The sequence below is a fragment of the Varanus komodoensis genome, unplaced genomic scaffold (assembly GCF_004798865.1).
Source record: "Varanus komodoensis strain SLA01 unplaced genomic scaffold, ASM479886v1 scaffold6_2, whole genome shotgun sequence".
Lineage (NCBI taxonomy): Eukaryota > Metazoa > Chordata > Lepidosauria > Squamata > Varanidae > Varanus > Varanus komodoensis.
The window spans coordinates 21,018,949-21,044,267 of NW_025336346.1; the positions used below are offsets into that span (position 1 = coordinate 21,018,949).

A 25,319-nucleotide genomic window follows, 5' to 3' on the forward strand; every position below is an offset into this window, starting at 1 on the left:
AGAACTGATGAACTCTCAAATATACCATCACCCCTTGATTTAAAAAAATGCTTCAGAGAATACCATTATTTGAACTTGCATTTCATGGATGAAGAGTTTACAAAATTCAGGCTCCAGCCACTGAGGTCTGCAGTGTGGAGTCCACTGCACATATAGATGAACCCCAGATGAATGTGTGGTGGGACTGGCATCAAGAGTTTGCCTCCAGGATCCAGTGTGCACATAGAATTCTCCCTGTTGCACCATGTTCATACCTCTGTAGATGATTTCATCATAAGAATGGCAGACCCTTTGTTCCAGGATTCAGATTCCAGTAAGCTCTTATGGCAGGGCTGGGGAATGTATGATCCTCCAGATGCTTGTAAATTTCAAATCCCATCTTTCTAGCCAGTGGTCAATGATAATGATGAGAGTTGCACTCCAAAAGCATTGTAGGTGTTCCCTATACCTACAAGCCAGACTTAGGGGTGAAGGAGGATACCCTCCAGTACATACCTTTAGTTAATTACTTCCCCAATTTACTGGGTCCTGGGTGATATAATGGCTAATTTTTGCTTTCTCTGCTGTATCACTTAAGTGAACAAATAGAACCATGACATAAAGAAATACTGAAATAAATTTTCTGGAATGAAGTGGTGTGTTTGTGTTTTGGTGCATTTGGTGTTTATTGTACAGCATGGTGAGAAATATCTCCACTCAGTTCACTGAGTATTGATCAGAGATCCAATTAGTACATTACCATATATTCCTGCAACATGCATTTGATTAACATTTTCATTTGTGTGTATTGTTCTTAGGTTGGTTCACCCAAGTCTTCTTTTGAACGAAGATCCACAGTATTGGATGAGACTGAAGTTAAGGAAATAACAAAAGTCTCTAAGGTTTATATATTTATTGAAAGATATACAATATTCTTCATGTTTCAGGAGCTGGTGCACATATTTGTCCAGCTCATTCCTGGATAGAAAGAAAATCACATTCACTTGCAACACTGGCAACTTTTTAATATCTCTGTTTTAAAAGATTGGTCTTGAGCCATAAATGCTGCCAACTGTTGACCTCTGTGGCCATAGCAATGATTCTGTTGCTCAGCTTTATATTTGTCCAGAAGCTATAATGCTGCTGTCCCCATCTTATTAGACCGCTGCTTGCAGTATTTCTGACTGTTGGCTATGCTGATTGATGGGAGTTGAAGGCCAAAACCTCCAGACAGCACCAGGTTGGAGAAGATTGCTGTAATGGGCATCTTGATATCAACCTCAATGCTTGGCTTGTACTGTATTCTGCTGAAACTGATTGCAGGTTGTTCTTTCTACTATCAGGAAGCAACTTTCAAGGATGGGTTAGTATGGGACACTTAAAAGATATAAGACCTTTCTTTGAAGTGCCTGCTAGATTTGGGAGTGTTTAAATAATAATTTCTGGGTGGTTAGTGACAAGTTTGAATATACTTCTATAAGCAGTGGTGCTTCAGGGGAGTACACTGGGGCGGAATCCCAGGACTTCAGTCAAGAAAATGAGCAGGAGGGCACTAAGCACAGCAAGAACAGGTTTACCACCTTTTGATTTAAGTAAGGTAATGCACATTACCATCTGGTGAAAATCCCCATCCCTGTTGTCCCAGTATCTAAAATGAGCTAACTGCACAACTGTCTATAAGAATAATTTTGAATCATGTGTGATTTTGAAATGTGTTATGTAATGTTTTATATCAATGATATGTTTAGAAATACATGCCCAAAAAGCAAGTGCCCAAGAAGCTCCTCAGAACGGAAAGACTGGGTCTCAAAAAGATGCGGACACCAAAGCATGCCAAAAAAAATGTGGTGGCAAAGGTACTAGTACTTCTAATAAAGAATAATATTCTCTGGATTTTTGCTGTTTAAATCTAAAGGGCAATATATAATGGGGCACTTAGGCCTTGCTGATTCTCTTTTGTGCTACCAGTTGCACTGCCCCACTGCTTTTACAGTGGTGCGTTAGCACTTTTGGGACAACCCAAAACAAGTGAAAACACTCATTTGTGGAAGGGGACAGATTGGTGGAGCTTGCATAAGGGACATCAAATGGTGACAAATGTGAATTGAATCCATTTCACTTCTAGGCTGTAACACAACAAAAAGTGGGAATACTTCCCCAAGGCACTGTAATACTCCACCTTAATTAAAGCAAAACATGGTAGAAAGGAGAGAATTGGTACAGAAGGAAGGGCTGAGAGGGAGCCTTGAAGGGGACATTTCCAATGAGCTACATCCACTGTCATGTGAGTAGACATGCCCTTCCTCTTCTCCTGCAGCAATCTCCCCATGCCCCTCCAGGTCTCCTCCAGAGGGTCTCACATACCTTCAGAGCAGACTGGAAGGTATATGAGGGCTACAGGGGAAAGGGAATAGTTCACCTAGCAATGTCTGTTCAGTCTGGGGACAGGTACCACTGCATAGAACCCACTTTCCTCAATGTAGTACATCAGTGGCTCTGCATGTATGTGGCTTGTCTTCCAGAATGTTTGCTGCAGAAAAATAACCTCCCTTTTCTTTTGCCTACCAGACCACCCTAAGATCAAGAGAACTCACATATGCCTCATATTCCCAGAAAGCTATTTCTGTTGGTAAGATTGGATATGCTGAGAGAGCAAGAAAGACATTAAGGATTATTTTTGTTAATGTTTAAGATCCTTGTGCCCCGTGAAATCATAGAAACATAGAAACAGAGCGAGTCAGAAGGGGTCTCCTGGGCCATCTAGTCTGCCCCTTGGCTCCAGCTGGCTCTGTTCACAACATGCCCACCATGTGCACGTCCAGCCTGTCTTTGAACACCTGCACCGATGGGGCCTCAGCGACCTCAGCGACCTCAGCGACCTCAGCGACCTCCCGTGGAAGCCCATTCCACACCCTTGGGGTCCTAACTCTCAGGAAGTGCTTCCTGGCATCTAAATGGAACCTTGGCTCCCTGAGCTTTGCTCCGTTGGAGCGAGTCCTGCCTGCAGTGCTTGTAGTTTATGCAAAATGTGTAAAACACTATTAGACATTCAGGGTAGGTTCTCATATCATGATAATCCACCCTGTAAATACACTACCATGGATTGGTTATTCAATTGTAAAGCCATGATGGTACCAACAAATTATTGGCCTCTCTGAGGTTTGTTGTTGCTTGTTTCCAACTAACCCTTCTGCCAGCCCCCTGTACTTATGTCAAGGGCCTTTGTCACATGATTGGTCTATGAGATTTCCTGCTATGATGAGATTCTCTCGCCAGTCCTTGTGATGCACCTGCATATGCCATGTTTTCAGAGCAGAGAAAGGGGGAATTACCTTTTTAGGATTATATGGCTAAGCAAGGCTTTTATTTTCTTTATTTTTTTAAGTTCATTGGCTGCTGCATGCAGCCTGTTCCTCTTCCTAGCACAGCTCTGCATGTTTCTGTGAGTGGCATTCCTTCATGTAAGTGCATGTCCTCCCAGTTCAGGATCATGGTGATTAAGAAGAGGGGAAACAAAACCCTTTCTCCACTTTGCCTTTCCTGGTAAAATTCCTCCTATCTTTTTTGTTTTTTAATCATAGCTGGCAGGGTGGTGGGGAAATGGATTTTGGACTGCGGTAGGGTTTTGGGGAAGCTTGTTAGCCATGGCAACAAGCCATCCTGTCCAGGTTCAGATGCCACAGTGAGCCATGGTTTCTGCCCAGCCTTGCTTGAATATTAATTATGGTGGCTGGGATTCTGTGCAGCCCATTATAACTTATTTACACAGCAGTGAGTGCTGGTGATCATGTGAACCAGCCCATTCTATGTGCAGTGGTCACAAATAGTACCAGTCACTTTTCGGCATTACAGTAATAAACATATGTTAAAGTTTAACTGTGAAATGTTAATCAGCATATGCTTTTACAGTACGCTGGTTGCCCCAGTGCCTCACAATACAGAGGCCTTTCAAAAAGTGAAGCATGTGAGGTATGAGATGAATCTGAGGAGCCTACAAAAGTGCTTATACTGTCACCTCTGAGACAGCAACCAATACTGTTTGAAAGACTGGCAGAACCAGGAGCAAGTGCAAGTCTGTGCATCATGGAATGGGTGGAGAAAGCAGAGGCAGTAAATGTGGCAGTAGCTGGTCAACCTTGGGTAGCAGAACATCTTGGGCCAGGTCTGCTATAATTACTATCAAACAAGTATTTTCCTCTAAGGGGGAAAAATAGGCTATATGGCAGCCTTTCCCTACACCAGCCTTTCTGTCTGTCCTAGCCAGTAGGAATGCTGGGAGTTGCCCAAAATATGTGGACAACACCAGGATGAGGAAGGCTGCTGTACAGTTGCCTTAATGAACCAGAAGGTGGAGCACTGTTCCTGAATTGTTAGCTGCTGCTACTTATACTGCAAGTTTTCAGATTGTGTGCACCAAAGTGCTCATTTATTCCCAGTTCAGGATTTAACAATACCCTGGGTGGGAGACTATGGTGGGAGGGGGAGGGAATCAATTAAAGATTAAAAAATTGCAACAGTAGTATTCAACTATGTAAATATTCCAAGACAGAGTAAAACAACATCAAAGGCTTTTCTCAAAAGGATTATTAACTTCCAGAGCCTTGGTGCAGACACCGAAAAGGTCTTTTCCTGATCCCAGCTAAGTGCATCTCTGGGGTAATTGGGGCATATGAGATTTCCTCTGAAGTGCCCTTATCTGGTGGACACCTAATGAAGATCATCCATTGCTGCATCATGCACTGACCAAATGCAGTGACATAGTTCCTGTAATTGTGATGTAAGATTAAATGCCTCCTCTTTAATGTCAGTTTAAAATGATGTAAGCAAAGATTCTCTCCACCACTCTGACAACACCATCCTCAGGTAAAGCAAACAATGGCATATCAATTTGGGCTAAGCTTTTTAATCCATTCCTATTTTTATTATAATTGCTATCTGGCACCATCATTTTGTGAAGGTTACAAATTTAGCATTCAGACAGACCAATCTCACAATACTAAATGTTCAAAGCACCGTAATTGATGGCAGATCATGGCAGCTCCACAGAGATGGTTTATTCTTTGTGCTTAGGGAGCATGAAAAAGAGAATGCATCTTTTTTTATAAAAGAGTACCATGAAGCTCATTTATCTGGTCAATGAATCAATCTAGGATTTTGCTCTTGCACAGATGCTTTCTATTGCCTTCTAAGAAGGAAAACACTGGGCATGTTCCCTGGGATTTAAAATTCCCTTAGTTCTGTGGTCCTCTTATGCCTATGATCTGATCCAGTAATCTTCTGGCAAGAAAGGGAATTATGGAAAATCAGTCATGTGCAGGTAGAAAGTTTCTTTGAGATTTATACATATAAAATACTTAAGTAACAAACCATAATCCCTGAAAGAAAATAGATATTCCTTCTATACAAAAATATTTCAGTGCTCAGTACAACACGCAAACAAACAATAAATAATCCTTGTAATAAAAAATTAGTAACAATTTTTCTGGCTGAAAACATTTTAAATTAGTTTTTTTTTCTTGCACCATTGAAAGCATCAAACACAGAAATACGATTTTAAATCTCTTTAAAGTATAAAATGGATTTTACTTTGTTTTTTTAATCCACATCAAAGGCAATTCCAAAATCTAGAAGAGTGCAAAAGAAAACTACAACATAAAGCATCTATATATATCAACATCGTGACAATATGTGTACAATAATAACAAAGTGTAAATGGTATTTTGATCTTTTCCACTTTCATATTACCATATTTCTGTTAATTTTGTCATTTTAGTGATTTTTTAGGATTTTGTTAGCTACTCTTGAATTGTAAGGCTTCAACTTAATGTCATCTGAATCAGTCAGCATTTTAGCTGCTATTAGAGAAGCCATGGTTTTATTGTTATAACATGAATTTCTTGTTATAATTCATGCACCTATTTTTCTGACATTTGTTAGGTGCATTCCTCTTCTAAGGGGATACATTTCTGCAACTATTATCTACTTTTGATGAAGAAAAAGAAGATTATAGTTGGGTTTTTGTCCTATGATAATCAGAAGGAAGCACAAAGCCTTCAGATCTCTGACCCTCAACTTGCATTTAGTACTGAGTGGAAGCAGACAGATTCCAAACCAGTCTCACTGGAACGGGGATTTTCCCCCCAAAGTGTTGAATTGAAGCTAGGGACCAGCATGCACTTCCAATGTTTAAGCAGCATTAATAACCTTGGTTTTTGTTTTCTTTGTATTCTGTAGGAGAAAAAGTATTGCCTGCTCTTGGGAGTGAGGTATGAGGGATCTTTGGTATTATATTGGTATGGTGTTCAAAAGACTACTGATCTCTTACTGTATTACTACTACTGCTGCTACTAGTTTTCTGCCTATTTTAGTAATGGAAACCTGGTTTACAAGCGTTTATGCCATAACTCTTTAAGGTGCCACAAAACTCCTGGTTATATTTGTTTGTTTGTTTATTAGGTAGTATACTTTGAAACATAGCTGTTTTGGTCAGTAGACTGATTTTCTCAGGGATTTTGAAAACTACTTGTAGCAGGGCAGTTTGGGACAATTCTCTGCACTTTCACCCTCTGCTTATCCTTATGTTCTCTGATTGACAGTCTTGCCTCCAGTTAAGAACTAATTATCTTTGCAAGTTGAGAGCTGCTACTCATTCACTAATATAGAGGGAGGTTGGTTGTAGTTATTTGACCTTAGTTATCCATGTCTTTCATACGTCCAGGATTATTCCAGGATTATTCCATTTATAACTGGTGATACTAATCCTGATGGCCATATGCTAATTCTAATACCGGAAACAGTGTAGCTATGTATACCAGTGGCTGGGCAACTTGTGCATGAAGGTGCTATTGCACGGCTTGTGGGATCCAATGGGCAAATACTTGGCTACTGTGTGAATAGAATGCTGGACTGGATGGACTTTTGATCTAAGCCAGCATGGCACTTTTAACATTTTTAATTATCAAATAAATCTGTGTATCTTGGAATAAGTATTTTAGTGTTCTTCTTCATGGTCTCTGCATTTTCACATATGGGCTCTGTGCCTGCATGGAGTCTGTTGTCAGGTAGGTTCTATAGCTAAGTGTTTAGGTTGGGTTAGCCCTAACCCTCAACACCACCTCTACAAAGAACCTTGAGACCAAGACCACCCTCACCACCATTGGATCCCAAAGACTATGTATCAAATTTGAAATCCTCAGTATTGCTTGCCCTGTCTGCCTCCTCACTCAGTGTTGGCAGACACCCTCAGCCACACAAACCTACATGTGCATGAGTGGCAGCTGAGCACCAGAGCCCCCCACAAGATCTTTGACACATGGAACACACCCATAGTTGTCCTCTTTGCCTCGGCCAATAAAACAGTTTGTGTGAATGTTTGCTTCCATGCGGGAGAGGGGGCAAGCCATTCTTTCTCAAATGGTCAAGGACACTCTTCTCTCCCTTCCCACCTCTTCCCAAAATTGTGAGCATGCTCAAAAAGATAAGAAGGGACAAGAAGGACTGCATCTTTATCACCCCCAGTAGCCATGGCAACCATGTTTTGTCTGCCTCCTACAACTCTGCCACAGGATGTTCCTTTAACTTCTGCATAAACTAGACCTGACTTTATAGGACCAGGGCAGGATCCTTCACCCCAACGTCAACACTCCATGCCTCATGGCATGGCACATAACTCCATAAACCCCACAATCAACACACTGCCACAGGGCATCAGAACCATCCTCAACATTCCCTCAAGCCATCTACAAGGAAGCCCAACTTAACCAAATGGAACATTATCTCCACCTTCATGCAACAAGAAAACCTTGATCCATGAGATGCCACCATTGAGCAAATTCTCTGTGTCCTACACATGCTTTTCCAAAAAAAGGACTAAAACGTTTCTCCATCTGAATATAGCTGGTGGCAATCTCCTCCTTCCACACACCAATACAATGGTTCCCAATCTTCTTATATCCGCTGTTCTACTGGGTCCTTCATGGTCTCCAAAACCTAGCACCACCCACCCACCTCTGCACACCAGCATGCAGCCTCTTAATCATACTGCAGGCACTCGCCAAGAAACTTTTTCAGCTACTAGCTACAGCTCCTGACCTTCACCTCCTCTCTGTTCCTTCCTTGTGGTCATTACATCAGCCAGATATACCAGCAAACTATATTCCCTCTGCATAGACCCACTTTTCCTCACCTTGCACATACCAAGGCAGTACTCCAATCAGACCCAGCCTTCCTTTCCTAGATCATATCAGTGTTCTACCTCAATCAGGACATCACTCTCCCAGCCTTCTTTGCTGATCCCTCCAATCCCATGGAGTCTACTCTTCACTCCTGTTTTACTGAATCCTTCCACTAGGCACCAAAAATCTTCATATGCTATGATAGAAGAAACAAAGGAGACACTTTTCACTCAGAGAGTAGCAGCCTGGGTCATCTCCCTGGACTATGAGCTGGCTAGCCTACAAATCACGGCCCTTCCAAGAGCCCACTCCACCTGAATGATGACAACATACACACCCCTCCTCGCAGGAATACCCTTGGAGGACCTCTACAATGCAACCACATGGTCCACACCCTCAACATTTGCCAAGCACTACAGACTAGGCATCCATACAAGGCAGCTGCTCCTTCAGCAGAGCAGCCCTCTCCACAATCCTCCAGTGATGACGCCATCCCTCCATCCATTCGAAGGTAAGCTTGCTAGTTTCCCATGTGTGTGATGCACAGAGACCACAAAGAAAGTCAGATTGTTTACCCATACCTAAACTTCTTCCAGTGGTCTTCTGTGCATTCACACAATGCACCCAGCAGCCCCACTTGGTGTTGAACCTCAGAACTGTTCCCCTCTGCCAGGGGCACACAGGAGCCTGGCCAGGGTGGCAAAACACTTCTCCCTCAGACCTGAGACCTATAGACAATCTCAACAGAACTCAGGGAATGGGTGGGAGCCTGTCCTATTTATTCCTGGAACAGGAAAAGGAGAGGTTCTCCCCCAAATAAACACTTAGCTATAGAATCTTCCCATGCAGGTGCAGAGCCCATATGAGTGAATGCACAGATGACCAGAATGACAATTACACATGAGCAACCTGACTTTTTCTTTATGATACACTTGGAGTGACAACTTACTGCATTAGTCTGCACTTGTTTAAGTAGTTCTGTTGCAATAACACAAATATAAGGTGATTTTCCTTGCAGCGTAAGTATTATGAAATCACCTCACACTCCCTGTGAGTAAGATGATTGTTTACAGCACGCTGGAGCACTTTTTAGGATGAATCCAGTATAAAAAATCTCATGGGAACAGGTTTAAATCATGCACAGAGGTTGCTATAAGGTCATAAGAATTATTTTCCCATGTTAGAAATTCCTGTGCCATTCAGGAATTTGATCTTATACAAGGTCTGTGCTAAATACTTTTGTTCTATACTATGTACACACTTTGCAAAAATTCTGATATAGCACTGCTTTCATTTTCTGTACTGAAAGTTTAGAAGCTTTCTTACATTCTCCACATAAATAGGGGCAACAAGAGACAAAAATGGAACAAAAACATAGACATAGAGCCTAGTGATGAATTTCTGTCTGGCAGATTGCAGGCGTACCTGTGATTTTCTCCCATTGAGAGTTCTTGCAGCAGGGGCTGGAAGTGTAGCCCACATGAAGTACTTTTTCCTTTTTCCAGACAATAGTGGAACAGTCGTCTACTGAGATTCCAAGTTTGATCTCCTGAAACCCTAAACCTGTCTTTTGCTGACTGAATACAGAATTGACTGCAGTCAATTTTGCAAAGAAGCATTCCAAATGGTGCTAGTAATTAGTACACGGGACAATTACTAGTATGTACAGGAAGAAAACTCATATCCTTATGGACACACAACTATACATGAAGATAATGCACATACTTATATTGCTTCACATACATGCATTGAGATTTCACTCCCCAGTTATGATATTCTCTTTGTACACCGATATTTGATTATCTATACATCATGGGTCCTCAAACTATGGCCTGTGGGACAGATCCGGCCTGCCATGCCCATTTATCTGGCCCACGCTGCCACCTGCTGCCCATGTGCAGTGACTTGCTAACTCCGAGATGGTTTTGGACTCTCTGGAAGATCTCCGAGCAAGTGAGCCGCCACCGCGCGCACCCGATGCTGCCTCATCAGCCCGTGCGTCCAGGCACCCCTGCCTCACTGGCCTGCGCCGGTCGCCACCACCTTTCAACTGGTCCCCTGTTGAAAAACTTTTGAAAAAGTTTGAGGACCCCTGCTATACATGATCTTCATATGCAAAGGGTTGCACATTTTCTACATATGTATAAGTCAAATTACCAGAGTGCAGGACACAAAATAATCCAAGGACACAAAATAGATTCAGGGTAGATATCAGGAAAAGTTTCCACACTGTCGGAGCAATACAACAGTGGAGCCAGTTGCCTAAAGAGGTCATGGGCCCTCCCACACTAGAGACATTCAAAAAGAGACCAGACACCCATCTGAGTGGAATGGTGTAAACTGGTGTCCTGCAACAGCAGGGGTTGAACCCCATGACCCTCCTGACCCCTTGCAACTCTACTGCTCTACGAGTCTATGAAATATCATCTGTGAAGCAATTCTTAGTGCTGAATTATTCAGCACTAATTTAGAATGTCTTGGAATTAAAATCAGGCAAAAAAAATCATAGGCCTTTCATGAAGAACCAGTTAGACTTACAGCCACACATTGCTGTGTGGGATGTTCACATTCAGAGTGTTAGCCAATCAGCCACATTCTACTCCAGGGGTGAAGAGCTAGGGAAGGAAGGTATCTAGGGACGGGTTCCTAGCCAAAGCACTAGCTGGAGTTTCCCCAGCTACTCCCTCAGCCAGTGAGCCTGCTTTGCTGTGTCTGGGCTTGCCCCACCTAGGGAAAGTCAGGCAGCACAAAGGAGTCAGCTTCACTGCACTCTCCTTTTCGGTGTAGGGAAAGTGAAAGAGCAGCAGAGGCGACACAGCTTCAAACAGCCTCCTTTCCCCTCCCGTCAGAGATGGTGGGGCTTGAGGACAGGCCTGTGCAGTCTGGATGGACCAGTCTACTGGGCCAGTTTTCATCAGGGAACAGAGGTTCTGCATCCTTGTTTAATTCTCCTCAGTTTTCTCTCCCCTGCCCATTGAATATAATCAGCTAGCATTACATGAACACAGTTTATTGGGCTGTTTTTCTCCTCTTACTGCTCCCCACCCCCACAAAATCTCTCCTACTTAGAAAATGAATTTAGTATTTACATATGAGAAACTGATGGGTCTTGCAAATGATATTTAAAAATTCTCCTACAGCCCGGTTAGATGCTTATTATCCTGCCTAAGGAATGTGCTCACTTCATCCTCAATCCTGAGAGACTTCAACAGAAGTAACGAACAAGGATTTTATCACTTAAAGAGATTGCTGACATGACTATCATTTTTAAATTCCATGCCAGTGTTTCATTTTTTGTTTCTCTCTGTGTTTTAGGGTTTGGTACCTGCTGATAAAAGGTTTGTACCACAAATACAAACATGGGGCTTCACCCAGTGTCACATGTGCTGTCATCAACTTGCACAGTGGGATTTCCCCTTCTTCCGCTTGCTGCCAGTCTGCTCTGGAGTGTCTCCCAATCTTTGGAGCTTATCTGAGGGGAGAAAGGGGAGGAGAAGTCCATTTCACTAGTGCTGCTTCTTTTACTGAGCAGATGGACACCACTGGATGTGGTTCTTCTGTTTTCCACATGGATCAGGAGAATAGTGTGTCTGGTTCTCATCTGTCCTGTGAAATGTTTAGCCAGAATTAAGATGTCTTTAGGCTTTTAATTTTTAATGGAGGAAAAAAAATTAATTCAAGCAACTTTTTTGATGTTGACCATAACTTGAACTCAGTGTCATAATATTAGTATTGCTCTAATTAGAAATGAAAAACATCACCTATATCATAAGAGGTACATATAATGCTTTACTTACACATGTTCGGGTTATGAAATGATTTCAGAAAGCAAAATAAAATCTGTAACCAGTGTTATATAAACTGTGCTTAATGAATCAGCAACTATTGTGGCAAAAAGGTGGATGTGTTTTTCATTAGTCCAATGTTATTCTCTTTGATCCTTCAATGAATTCAAAGCTAGTTTGTTTCCACAATGTAAGTTGTGGGACTAAAATTTTAATTTTACATGTGTTGCTGCTTCCAGTGGTCATTCCTGAACTGCAGTCCTTCTTTTCATCCTTTCAGCAGGGTGAGGTGGAATTTCAAGAATGACTTTATTTTTTGTACATTCGCTTTAACTGTGTAGCTGCCTCACTGTCCTCAGATATTGTGGTTCAATTCAGGTCAACTGATGGTATTCCAGGTGAAACTTTATTGTGTGATTGCACTGCTATATTCATTAACTTTTATGGGAGATCTGGACATTGACATCTTCAGGTTGTAGCCCTCCACTGTTTCCCCACCACTACTTCAGTATCTGTTCATACCAGAAAAAGAAATCTGTTAAGGAAAAAAAAGATGGAATGAATACACAAAGGTGTTCAAGTGTTAGCACCAGGAACCTTCCATCTAGAAGCATCTTATGTATTATGAGACCCACTCATTCAAAATGGAATTCATTTTTTAAATACACACACACTTATATGGCATAATGGAGCCAAATAATATCACTACATTATAAGTTATTAAATAGTCCTAGGCACAGACCAGCTAAAATAGATATAACTAGAAAAGAAAATAGTCACTGTTCTGGCAATTCCTGCAGGACAAGGGGCAGGAGCTTATTTCCAAGAATACTTCTTTTATGTTGTTGTTGCTATGTACTGGTCAAGTTGTCCTTGACTTATGGTGACCCAGTGAATGAGAGCCCTTCAAAATGTCCTGTCTTTGAAAGCCCTACTTAGCTCTTGTAAACTCGAGGCTGTGGCTTCTTTGATGGAATTGATCCATCTCATATTTAGTCTTCCTTTTCTACTTCTACCTTCAAATTTCCTTAGCGTTATTGGCTTTTCCAGTGAGTGTTGCCTTCTCATGATGCACCCAAAGTTATTTTTACATTGTATAAAAATCAAATATCATTTTATTACTACTGAATACAGTTAATTATTTCAAAAATCAGCATGAAAATGCAACATTATTTAGCCTGCTGATATTATGCAATGATTCTTTCCTCAACTTATATTGCAATAAGCCCCCTCAACCCATTTTTTTGACTGTCAGCCTATTATGTATGCAATGTCAAAAATGATTTTGTCACAGGCTTTGCTGTTGACACGTATACCTATGCTGTAGTAAATGATATAGTGATGCTTCACTGGTTAATGTTGGAAATGGGCCTGAAGTGCAGTCATTATTTAAAGTCATTTGGTTGACACTGAGATATTTTGGTTAATAATTATGATGATGATGCATTTATATAGTGCTTTCCCCCCTCTTGTGAGGAACCCAAGGAAGCTTATGTAGATCAATTTATCCTCACCACAACAGCCCCGTGATGTAGGTTGGGCTGAGAATGAGAGATTGACCCAAAGTTACCCAGTGAGCTTCATGGCCAAATGGGAACTAGAACCCTGATCTTCTGTGTGCCCAGTTGGGTAATCTAACCACCACATGACATTGACATAGGTTCTCACATTGTTTGAAACTTTGGCAAGTTCTGAAAGGTTCTATAATATGAGTAAGTTCATGCATGAAACAATTTAATTATGATCATCAACAATCATCACTCAAGAAAAAGCTGCTTTTGAAAATAAAGACAAGTTAAATTAAAAGGCAAGTAGAAGACGCATAATACTTCAGAATAATTACTGAACTGTATAATGCATATATAACTGGGAAAGATATTGAAATATGTTTCTTATATATTATATTCAATCCATTTTGCAAATAAGAGTTGCTTATGAATTAATATAAATAAACCAAATTCCCAAGAGGGAATTTTTGCTGTTATTTAAAGCACTGATATTTTAAGACTTGATTTAAATGTGTTTATGATTAATTTTCTTCATAGGCCTCCTTCAGGAAAGAAGAATGATCAAGATGGAAATGAAGGATATGAGTCTCCACATGAAAAGGATATCATAAGGTACAGATAACTAATTTATTTTTAAATGTCAAAACTTGCTTTTTCTCCTACAATATGCTTGATGAGGTTCACACTAAAACATAAAACACAAGCATATTAAACCACTAATTAAAAGGCACAAAGTATACTAATTAAAAGCACAGAAATAAAAACTAATAAAGTAGCACACAAATATCAGGAGCAAAATGCATGGTAAAAGTTTTTTTAAAGCTTCATGCCTCTTAAAGTTTAGCAATGATGGATTATGGCACCGTTTTTTGGGAAGAAAGTTCCAAGACTATGGTCCTATTTTAATCTATAGCTTCTTTTTCAAGATTCTAAGTCCAACTTTTTGTGAAATAAGTGACAGTGAAAATAAAAACTGTGCAAGATCTAATTTCTTCTCATAACTGACAGTGTTTATATATGGGTTGCAAAGTTCACAGCACAATTATCATTAATTTTGATTTCTATACTTTTCAAGTATAAGAATATAAAAATAGATGTGCTGGATCAGACCAAAGATGTACCTAATCCTATATACTTTTTCTGTAGTGACTACCTGTGGGAAGCCCACAAATAAGATGTGGCATACATACTAGGTGTGTCTCTTTTATTGTGATTTTGAATAACCCCCCAACATTTTAGAGAGAGATGATCCAGTGGACTTCGCTTTCAAATTCACTTTTAACAACTGTCTCATGTTTTAGAAGTTTCCTCTGCTCCATGACTTAGGGTGCATTTGTTTATAATATCTAAAAGTATGTATCTCTTTCTCTTGACCAGAACATGCATTTACCCAATTATATAAAACTAATTGAAGTTACAAGTTACTGCAATGTTTTCTCCTTTGGATGACTCCCTGATTTCACTTTTTACCTCAGGACTAACTTAAACATTTTGGACACAGTGGTGATTGGAAGTACTAAATTACTTTCTTGACCCTGGTCTTGTTACTCAAAAGGAATCAGTGGATATGTTTGCCTCTTTTTGAGGTATCTATTTTGTTCAGCACTACAGTCACTTTCGCATTCAAAGACACACCACACACAATAAACTCATTCCTTATCCATGTTATAGGAGTTGCATCCAGACATGACTAAACCTCCCTGGTTCTGTTCATTTCATCAAGTTTCTACTATATTTATGTTCTCCTCAAAATTCAACTTTCAGATTCCTCCAGTTTGGCTCAGAGTCTTCTAGCATTAGCTTAAAAATAGCTATTCATGATGTTGCTTTCCAAATGTCTCTGGCATATGCATTTTCCCTTTTGTTATATTTGACTGCCTGTCATATTATACTATATGCTTGTGGTCTATTTCTACCTCATTTCCATTTGGGCAATCAAAAGCATTTTCACCCTCATCTTTTAGATGTAATTCATTCTGAACTAAATGTTCCTTAATGTTATTCAGCCTTCCTTTTTTCCATTGCCTTCATTTGAGAAGTTTCCTCTATTGTAGTCAAATATGACTGTGTTGGAATTATTTGATAATTTTCCACTCATAAATTAATTTTGATAGCACTGTGATCACTATTTCCAACTGGTTCAACATTTACATCTCATACTAGATCCTGAATGACACCAGTTAGGATTAAATCCAGGATCACCTTCCCTCTGGTTTATTCCATGACCTGTTCTAAGTCACATTCATTCAGTACATCAGAAAATTTAACCTCTTTGTTGATCCTGGAACATGGATTCATTTAGTCAGTGTGGGAGTATTTGAACTCACCAATTATTACAACACTTCCTTGTTTGGAAGCCTCCCTGATTTTGCTACCTCAAGATCACCCTGAGCTTTCTGGTCTTGAACATATTACTATGTTCCTTGTAATAAATTGGTTTTTGGAGTCTGATATTGTCACCAGCAGGCCTTATGTGGAAGATTCTGCTCCATTTAGGTTTTCTATTCTGTTTGACAGTATGCCTTTTTTGATGTACAGAGAGCACTATGACACTTTTCAAAGGGATAATTCCTCTCTTCTTCAGAAATGATGCCCTCCTTCCCCTAGTTCTGGATACATTCTTGATTTCCTTTTTTCCATCTCAAGATCACCCTGGACATTGCCTATAAATCATCTGTCACAAATGAAAAACAGTTTGAAATTAATGATACTGTAAAACATCCAAATTAAATTTTCAACAGTATGTCACATTGCCCTTTGTTTAGGGTTGTGGCCTGGAGGAGGAAACAGAAAGAACACATTCAGCAAGTTGAGGAACGGCATGTGATGCAACAACTTAAGCAAAAGCTGTGCTCTCGGAACCACTGTTTCACACCTAACAACTCTCAGCAATGTAAGTTTGTTTTTGCAGCACACTAGTCTTTAAATGTAGGACTTGGAAACATAAGGCATGACCTGTGGATAAGGCTTTCCATTTCCTTACACAATTGATAAAACTGTTTTCTTTGAAATCCTATTTAGAATGGACAAATAGTTGGGATTTAATCCATGAGTTGACTTCTTAAGAACAAAATAATAAAAAGTCTTACAACTTCCAGGATCCCCAGGCAGCCATTATGGGATTTGTAGGACCCTTTTTATTTAAACGTGGATAGGATTATACCTTAATATTCTAGCACTGTTGCTGAGATCCTTTGAATTACATTGTTGGCTTTTAGAGTTTCTACTTTTAAGAATTCTTCTCTCTGTATTATTTTAGGAATTAATGTAACTTGCTGTTTAAGAAATTCCTCAGTTGGTTTTCCACATCTTGGTCTGCCTAAAAACTATGGTTCAGTTGGCCCACTTGCACCAAGAGGTGTACTTGAATTAATAATCTCCATGAGCTTTCCTTTAAGCTGCAATAATGTGGCATTTAGAGAAGACACCTTCATTACAGTTCTATTAACCTCACAGATAAATTCAAAAGGTTTAAGAGATACCCATCTATATAGCATTCCTTAGTGCTGAGGTAGTAGAGGAGTATGGAAGATTTGGAGCAGTTTAGAATGAATGGCTTCTTACTGATCTGACATCCACTTAAGTGCCCTGCTGGTTGTGCAGTGATTGTGGGAATCTGTACAGAGAGCTTAGAGAATCTGCTTTACAAGCAAGAAGTCCTAGGTTCAGTTCCTGACATCTCCAGATAAAGCTTGAATGTATCCTTATCTTAAAGCCTGGAGAGAGTATGCCAGTTTGTAGCGTCTTTGTGGGGAGGGAGCTACTTCCAGAAGCAAGCCCTTCTAAAATGCCTCCCATGGCAATTAGGCCTTGTGTAGACTCCACTGGCACCAACAGAGGCTTTTTTAAAACCCTAATTGCTGTGTCGGCAGAGCAGGAAGTGCTAAGAGAGTAAGCCCTGCAGTCTGCATCAGGCCCAGAAGCTTGTTGTACTCCACTCCTGCTATAGGCAAACCTGAGCTAGATGGACCGGTGGTTTGTCCCAGTATAAGGCAGCTTCCTATGTCCTTAAATACTCACACTGGTAATGCGACCTGGCTTTTAGTTTATGAATTTTTGCACAGAAAATGAGCCAGTTTGCCCCATCAAGAGCATCTGGATCAAAACAAATGTCAAGGAATAAAAGGTTGTGTTTGGTTAGGGTTAGGGTTCCATTTTTTCCACTTTCATGGAGTCCTGCACCCCTAACCCCCTGCAAACATTGATGGCCTACTGTATGTGATCCAACTTATATGATAATTTGACTTAAAGATTAAATTCTGTTTTCTCAGGAACTTGTTTGTAACCTGCGGACTGCATGTATAAGTCCCCAGGTTACAAACAAGAATGTGCCATGATTGCAAAAAAAAGCTAATGCTATATTGAACTGCATTAATAGAAGTGTAGCTTCCAAATCACATGAAGTTCTGTTCCCTTCTATTCAGCATTAGTTAGGTTCCATCTTGAGTACTGTGTCCAGTTCTGGGCACCTCATTTCCCTATGGGAAAGAAGGGCAGGCAAAGCGAACATCAGGCCTTCAAGCTTACTCCAGTTGGACCTTTCCCCTGCCCCCTACTCTAGGAAATGAGGGGGTAAGCAGGGCCTTTCCAGCAGTTCTGCTGAAAGTTTTCTTAACTTTTTCTTCCTTTGCTCCCCATCCTATTTCCCTTTTGTGTCATATATTTTTTATATTGCAAGCCTGAGAATAGGGGACTGCCTTGTTTTATTAACTGATTCTAAGCTGCTCCAAGGAGTGGGGTAGAAGTACTTCAGATAAATAAAATAATTGTAAATATAAATCAGTATTTCTCTTGACACATCTTTCTTCTCTCTGGTTCAGACTCCTTGGCTTATCCTGTTTTCCACATTTCCCCTTCCTCTTCCAACTACTGTTGATGTTTCCTCCCTACTCCTCATTTCACCTTTGCAGTTTCCCTCCCACTTCTCTGTTGGCTCATCCCTTTGTTTCACTTCCACCTTTCCTCATGCCACCAGCCATTTAAATAGCCTAGTCTCATTCTCTGGCTCCAACTTCTCTTTCCTGATTGACCACATTTGTGGAATCTGCCAGATGAGTTAATAAATGTATGGTGCTCTGCTGTGATATCAGTGGGCCAGCTCTCCACCACGATTGAGAAAAAGGGAGAATGGTCCTGTGAGCTCTGGCAGCCTGCTGTGTTTACATAGATACTCCAGGTATGGCTGCTGTGGTGGCCTGGGGGAAGAGTTGGTAGTTCTAGTGACTCATATAGAGCAGGTCCACATGCAGCTCTGTGCATGCGAGCCTTGCAGGATTGCACCCCTGGCACTACATTTTTGGATGAATAAATAAACTAAGAGGTATGTTACATGAGTTAAGAACAAAGAAATGTCTAATGAGGGGTCAAAAAAAGCTTATTTCTGCAAGATTCTGCTCTCTGCTTTTCTTTGTTGCTTAAATCTAGACTACATAAAAGACAAATTGCATTTTGAAATTATGATTCATTCATTGCCAGCATACTCTTAGCCCTGGTTTATTTGATGATGCCTTCTAAATGACAAGAAAGGCTGAACATGTGGTTTACATATGAGGTATGCATTTGGGATGGAGTGAATCCTGCCATTCAGAGGCCTTTCTTCAATTCTATATAATTACTGTACAGGCTATTTTAAGTCTGGTACAATCCCTTTCCAAATCACCATAAATAGGTGATATCAACAAAATAGATTTTCTAATTAAAATAAACATTCCCTCAGTTGGCAGTGCTTTTATGCTTACATAACATTGTACCACAAAGCAGAAATGCAAACTATTTGACTGATAAAGTATAGTTGTGTTACCTGTAGGTACAGTTTGTACATGTGAAACTAATAATGTGAGCAGGATGACTTGGGTTAGTTGAGTAATTATTGGTAAGGTTAGGCTACAAGATGCATTTTAAAATAAACAAAGCAGTAGATTACTCATCTTCACTAATGCCTGCAAAAACTATCTTAATAATTTACATTACAAGCGTTAAAAAAAGCTTTAATTCCCTGAGGCTGTAAATAGTCATAATATTTGTCAGGTATAGCATTTTACTTGAAAACATGTGAGTTCTTATCCAGGATATCATATGCTGCACCATCATGTTAGATTTAAATGCGATGTCTAGCAGGCATTGAAAACCTGCCCACACAGCACTGCATGCACTTGGCACCTTGCTTAAACTTCTGTGTAACCTTGCATGTGGTATATTAAGTGTAAGCATGGTACAGATGTGTGCTTATAATGAGCATGCTAGCTCAGCAAGCAATGTGCTGAGCTGCAGAGGTAATTTCTTTTGTTCATCCAGTATCATGTCTAAATGAGATCCAGATGTTCCACACTGACAATATAGCTCTGGTTGTAATAACTCTTGAGGTCAATTCACACAGCTCCTATTTGTCATGTTAGGACAAATACAATTTAAGTCCAAAGGTGTATAAAACAAAGCCTTCAGCCACTCCTGATGTGGGTCCACAAAACCAGAAGTACCTCACCTACTTTTATGTTAGCCCAGTTGTTTTACACAAACCTTTCCAGGTCTTCCAGCAAGGAAAGTCTGATATCGCCAATGCTTTGACTTTCACAGGGAATACCTCTTATTTCTGCTTACCTACTTATTGGAAAAGAGGATTTTCACTGTGGGGAGAAGCAGCAGCATCTGAGTGATTTAGTCATGCTTACTTCTTAGGCTTGTCCTGTTTACTTCTGAGGAAACATGCAGAAGTTCACACAGCTTGTGAATAGACATGCTGCTCTTGGGACTGCTTATTTATGAGTAGAAAAGCATTCTCCACATTGTGCTGGTAAAGAAATTACATACCCCACTAGTACCTCTGTGCATGTACACATGGCTCTCCAGCAAACTGAAAAGTGGTCATCCTTGATCTAAGCAGATAGCTTCTGTTTGATGGTCTCTGGGATCTTCTAACTTATTTCAAATACTTTTTTAAAATCTCAAATGGTCAAGCTCAATTTGAATAAATTTATCAATGAAATCTTACTTAATACAGATAGACTGACATCTTTATAAAGTGGGTTCTGAGTATGAGTTTTTGTTCATTTTGACTTTGTGTGCCAAATACAGATTGCCTGCTATGGTTGAATGGCAATACTTGTTATTATCTAGATTTGGCCCTGCCACTTACACAGCTTCTGAGTCTTCATCTCTATTGGAATCATTTGTTGAAAATGGTCATTTATATTGACCAAGGTCAGTTATATTCACCCAAGTTATATCACTATAACTTAGTGTCCTTGAATATACCTGGTTTGTTAAAGTTTGTTAAAGTTTGTTAAGTTTAAGGTCCATCTAAGATTATTTGAGTTTGAGTAAGTTTAACACATCTTGAAAGCATTCTTGAGTACCTTAAGAGGTTCTTTTCCTTTTCCCTGGTTACCCAGATCTGAATCTAGAATCTTCTGAAAACTTTCCTGAAACTTTGCTTACCTGGATGAAGCCTTACAAACAACCTCCCCGCCGTCCTTACACTGTGATGGAAGAAACTACCATCAATCTTCCTAGAGATTTCCCTTACAGGTAAATGAAACATATTTTTTTAGACAATGCTGCATTGTTTAAGCTTAATTATTCTTAGGATACAAGCCTATGGCTACCAGGCAGTCTAGACAGTCATGGATACATCAGAACCTCATTTCCTACCTTGGAAACATGCTCTGAGGTCAGCTGGGACTCTCACCTTGGAGCAGCTCCCCCCCCCCTTCCCGCTTGTGACCAGCGCAGCAGGAGTGATGGGCTTTATGCTTGTCCAAATTTTCTGAAAGTCACAGAATCAGCCTTTTCTTGTGGTATGTACATTAGGATACATTTAAAGAAGCAGAGGACAGCACAACTACTTTCAGATGGAAAATTCCTAGGTCTATAGCCCCTTTCTCACCTTTACCGATTTATTTTGGTCAGAAAAAAGATGGAAGAACAAGGTAAACACAGGAAGATTACAAATGAAAGATAAATATTTGATTCAGACAGCACATTTATTTTACTTTATTTTATTATTTTATTTAGCAAACTTCTATGTCGCCCCATTTGCCGAAGCCTCAGGGCGGCTCACAACAATAAATCAATAAATACACAATTAACCATAGAAAACAATATAATTGGAGACGTCCTGGCCAAAGATACAAAATCAATAAATAATATTAACAATTAAAATGACATTTAAATATAAAGGTCTTGGCCTGGTGCCAAAAAGAAAATAACGATGGCGCCAGGTGGACCTCTCTGGGGAGCGCATTCCATAGGTTGGGCACATTTATGCACATTAAAAGACTGAGTGATGATTATTTTTGAACCAAGGATTGCTGTTGATTCATGGGTTATTGTTGTCTGGTCCCCTCTATATTAATAAACCATGGCTTACTAAGTATGATCCACTAAAAAAGAAAAGCCAGGGGTGGTTGTTGGGTTCTTAACTGTGAGCTGTTTACCATGCTTTATTATCTTGGCTGAGTTCAGACAGCATCCTTGTTGCAACAACAACCTATGATTCAGCAACAACCCACGGTCAACCCACACACATCCCTTGACTGTTCGGGCTACCATGATGTCTATACTAGATCAGTGACAGTTGGGTGCCCAGTAAAAATCCATGAGTTTGGCAAGGCAATGGCATAAAAAAATCCTTGTTTTGACCCACTAGTGGCTGACTATCCCGTCCAGCCTATCTGTAATATACAGAGAGGATACTATATTATTATTGCTGCATTGGAACCTATGAGAGTATTATGCAAACAATAAAATGAATTTCTTGCATACTTTGCCTTATCATGCAGAAATATTCTGAATCTAATCCTGTAAATGTTTACTTGGAAGTATCTCTCACTGTAGTGATTGGGCTTGGTCTCAGATACGTATGGGATTGCACCTGAGACCTAGAACGTGTAGGTTTTTAGTAAATTCATCTATATCTTAATAAACAAAGCTGCTGAAATTTTCCTATCTGCATTATTTTAGAAATCAGTGTAATTTTTATATTCATAGGCTGGCTTGGGGAACACCAACAACTAAGGATCTGGACATAAAGCTGTATCACCCCAAGATGGAGTTCAGCAAGCAACACAAAATAAGCAACTTGCCTGTAGAGAGGAGTCTGCAACGATCAAAATCAATCCCAGAGAAAGGGTATGCTAGGAAGACACGTCATTTTTATGCCAACAAGCATCTACTATTTTGTTTTTCCTTTCACTTCATGGTGAACATTATTATCACTCTTACTACAGTCTGAAGTTAGCATTGCATTTTCATTTCATGGATTCCTGTAAAAGTAGAAAGAACTTTTATTTTCAGCTTGATCATTCTTTTACAATTTTTCAAAGGTTTAGTAGATTTTTAAGCAAGTAGAGGATTAATTGTGGATGATTTGTGTTTAGGAATGCATTAGGTAATAGGACTGAGGTGCTAGCTTGCTGAATTCTTTTAAGTAATGGTATTACATTATTATTTTTAACGTTGCTGCTTAAAAGTGCAGCTATGGAAAAAGGAACTAGCCTGCAAGATAGAATCCACCACAAATCTCTGTGGATGTTCATCAAAAGCATCAGGTTGCACCAAGTACTAGGAGGCCTTTTATAATGCCAGACCTTACAGACCCTTGATAAAACCACCACAAAGACAGTAGGATCAAATGCTCCACTAGACCTTTGTAGGATCTAGAGGTTCTTTCATGCAGGTAGGATTATTCCTGCACCAACTTTCCAGTAGAGTCATCTTAGCTAGACACTGAGAAAAGCATGATCTCATCCTCATATTTGTGGTTTGTTTAAAATTTCTTGGCATTTTCAATAGTCCCCACTCTCAGTGTGGCCTTGAATGTTTCCATACATGTGCAGAAGCATTCAGAGCTTCTGGGGTTTATTTAATAGGTGATACGAGTAATTTGACCACTGTTGTAGTATAATTAACAATTTAAAAACAACTTATTAATGGGCACATTGAGTTTCTGTAGTGGTGAGAAAAAGGAGCACAGTGCCAGAAAAAATGAAAAACATAAGAGTTATTTTTCCTAGCAGTACTAGTTTGAGGTTTGTTCCTCATCTACTGTTTGTTACTTCTCTACTGCTATATTACTCTTAAATGGGAGTCATTCTTGTTCTGTTGTAATGATGAAATATAATTTCTCATAATGTCTACTCTAGAGGCAGGGAACCTCCGACACATGAGCCTAATTTGTTAGGATTAGTCACCTTCCATGGGCCCCCACAAGCCCTGGCTGCTGGCCTGGAGCTACTGGGACTTAAGGAGGAGGAGATGAGAAGAAGGATTCCCTTGTAATCTTGAATTTGTGATTGGAGATTACATGCAGCTTCCCCTGCATACCACTCCCCCTTACCACTGACATGGTCTGGTAGAGGCAAAAATCTGTCTGTGGGACCAGCATAGGTTCTCCACCCATAGCTTTAGTTCATTTTACTAAAATAATATTAGCACTTGTGCTAGTAATTTATGATGAGCAAATTTCCAGTTCAGTTTGGAATGAACTCAGTTACATTATTTAAAAAATGGAAAGGGTTTTTTCCCCCTAAGCCTAATTTTATAATGTCTGTCCTATTTTATTCCCAACACTGAGAGAACAGAAGGCCCAAACTTTGCTCCAGCCCTGCTTCCTTTCTATTGGTTGTGACGACAACAAGATTGTCTTGCAGGAGGTTTTGCAGTGCTGTCACAAGTCAGCTTCTCAGTTGCAAGGAACCTTGGGACACATAACTGACAATCTGACATCCATATGAAACACTCCAGAGCCCTAGAAGAATACATCTCCTATGTCTTTGCTGACCACAATCATGCAGCTTCAGGGTTGCCAATGTCAGGTCAGGTTGGAAGCTTTGCAAAGGACCCTTGCGTTACAGCAGCCAGCACCAGGCAAGTATTGGTGGAAGGGAAGAAAGCAGCTGCAGCAATAGGAGTTGATGGCATCAGCAAATGCTAAATGGTTGGTGCTGCCACTGAACTTCAGTGGTATCTGGCCTCAGCAGTACTGAGTTGTCCAATTCACCACCACAAGTCCCCCATTATATTTTCCCTGGGTTTGCTTTTGATACTATGTTTCTCCTACATTACCATCCAATATTCCAAGCTTTTCATTGAAACCAATTCCCTTTTCAAAGAATACCAAGTGATCATCTGTCTTTTCCTTTCCCTGCAGGAGATTCATCTTAGTGAGAGAACCAATACCAGCACCTTCTGCTCCTCTTTTGAGCCCTCTGGAGAAAAGGTTACTAAGTGCCCGTTTCCCTAAGCAGAAGGAAAAGGTTCATTCTCTCCTCTCAGATGGGAAGGGATCTTGCTAGGCTTTCCTTTTGTTTACAGGAACTTAATCTTACTGAATGAGATGCCTTCAACATCTTCCACCATTTTCATGGGTCCACTGGACAGCAGGTTTCTGAGGATGCATCTCTGAGAACAAAAGAACATGCATTCGTCCTACTTCCCCCCCCCCAAAAAAAAACCCTTGTGTGGACTGTGCTGTCTCCTTTCGTATTGTTTGAACAAATCTTCAAGGTTGGGTAGCTAAGTAATTATACCAGTAACTGAACCTTCAAATTCTTTTTGCAGTATTCTTTCTTTGATATACTGTTAGCTGCTCTTAATTGATTCTCTCCTGAATAATTTTTAAGTGATTGTTCTGAGCTCCAAAGTATATAGTAAATAAATATTAATGGCCAAGCAGAAGACTATATACAAATGAATTATTTACTAAGTTAAAACATGATGTCTGATTTGTGCAGATGATTTAAAGCTTAGACTTGTGAGGAAGCCTGGTTTCCTAAGAGAGTAAAACATGTTTTTTCTGGATAGCAATAACATTTGAACTCTGGGTGAGACTTATAGCACTTCTTTATACATGCACTCTTGTTCTATTTCCTCTGCTT

General features: G+C 40.0%; 1 protein-coding gene across 1 annotated transcript in view; it reads left to right on the plus strand.

Annotated features, from left to right (window-relative positions):
- The window catches only part of LOC123034070, a 50,279-nt gene extending 25,160 nt beyond the window's left edge, over positions 1 to 25,119 (plus strand). Inside the window, exons 11-20 of the mRNA XM_044451143.1 lie at positions 798 to 881; positions 1,728 to 1,835; positions 2,548 to 2,608; positions 6,214 to 6,245; positions 11,469 to 11,491; positions 13,984 to 14,058; positions 16,212 to 16,339; positions 20,835 to 20,970; positions 22,432 to 22,572; positions 24,593 to 25,119. Of these exons, the coding sequence (XP_044307078.1) occupies positions 798 to 881; positions 1,728 to 1,835; positions 2,548 to 2,608; positions 6,214 to 6,245; positions 11,469 to 11,491; positions 13,984 to 14,058; positions 16,212 to 16,339; positions 20,835 to 20,970; positions 22,432 to 22,572; positions 24,593 to 24,737 (933 nt within the window). The 3' untranslated portion in view covers positions 24,738 to 25,119. The remainder of the gene's footprint in view (positions 1 to 797; positions 882 to 1,727; positions 1,836 to 2,547; positions 2,609 to 6,213; positions 6,246 to 11,468; positions 11,492 to 13,983; positions 14,059 to 16,211; positions 16,340 to 20,834; positions 20,971 to 22,431; positions 22,573 to 24,592) is intronic.
- Positions 25,120 to 25,319: the final 200 nt, after the last annotated feature.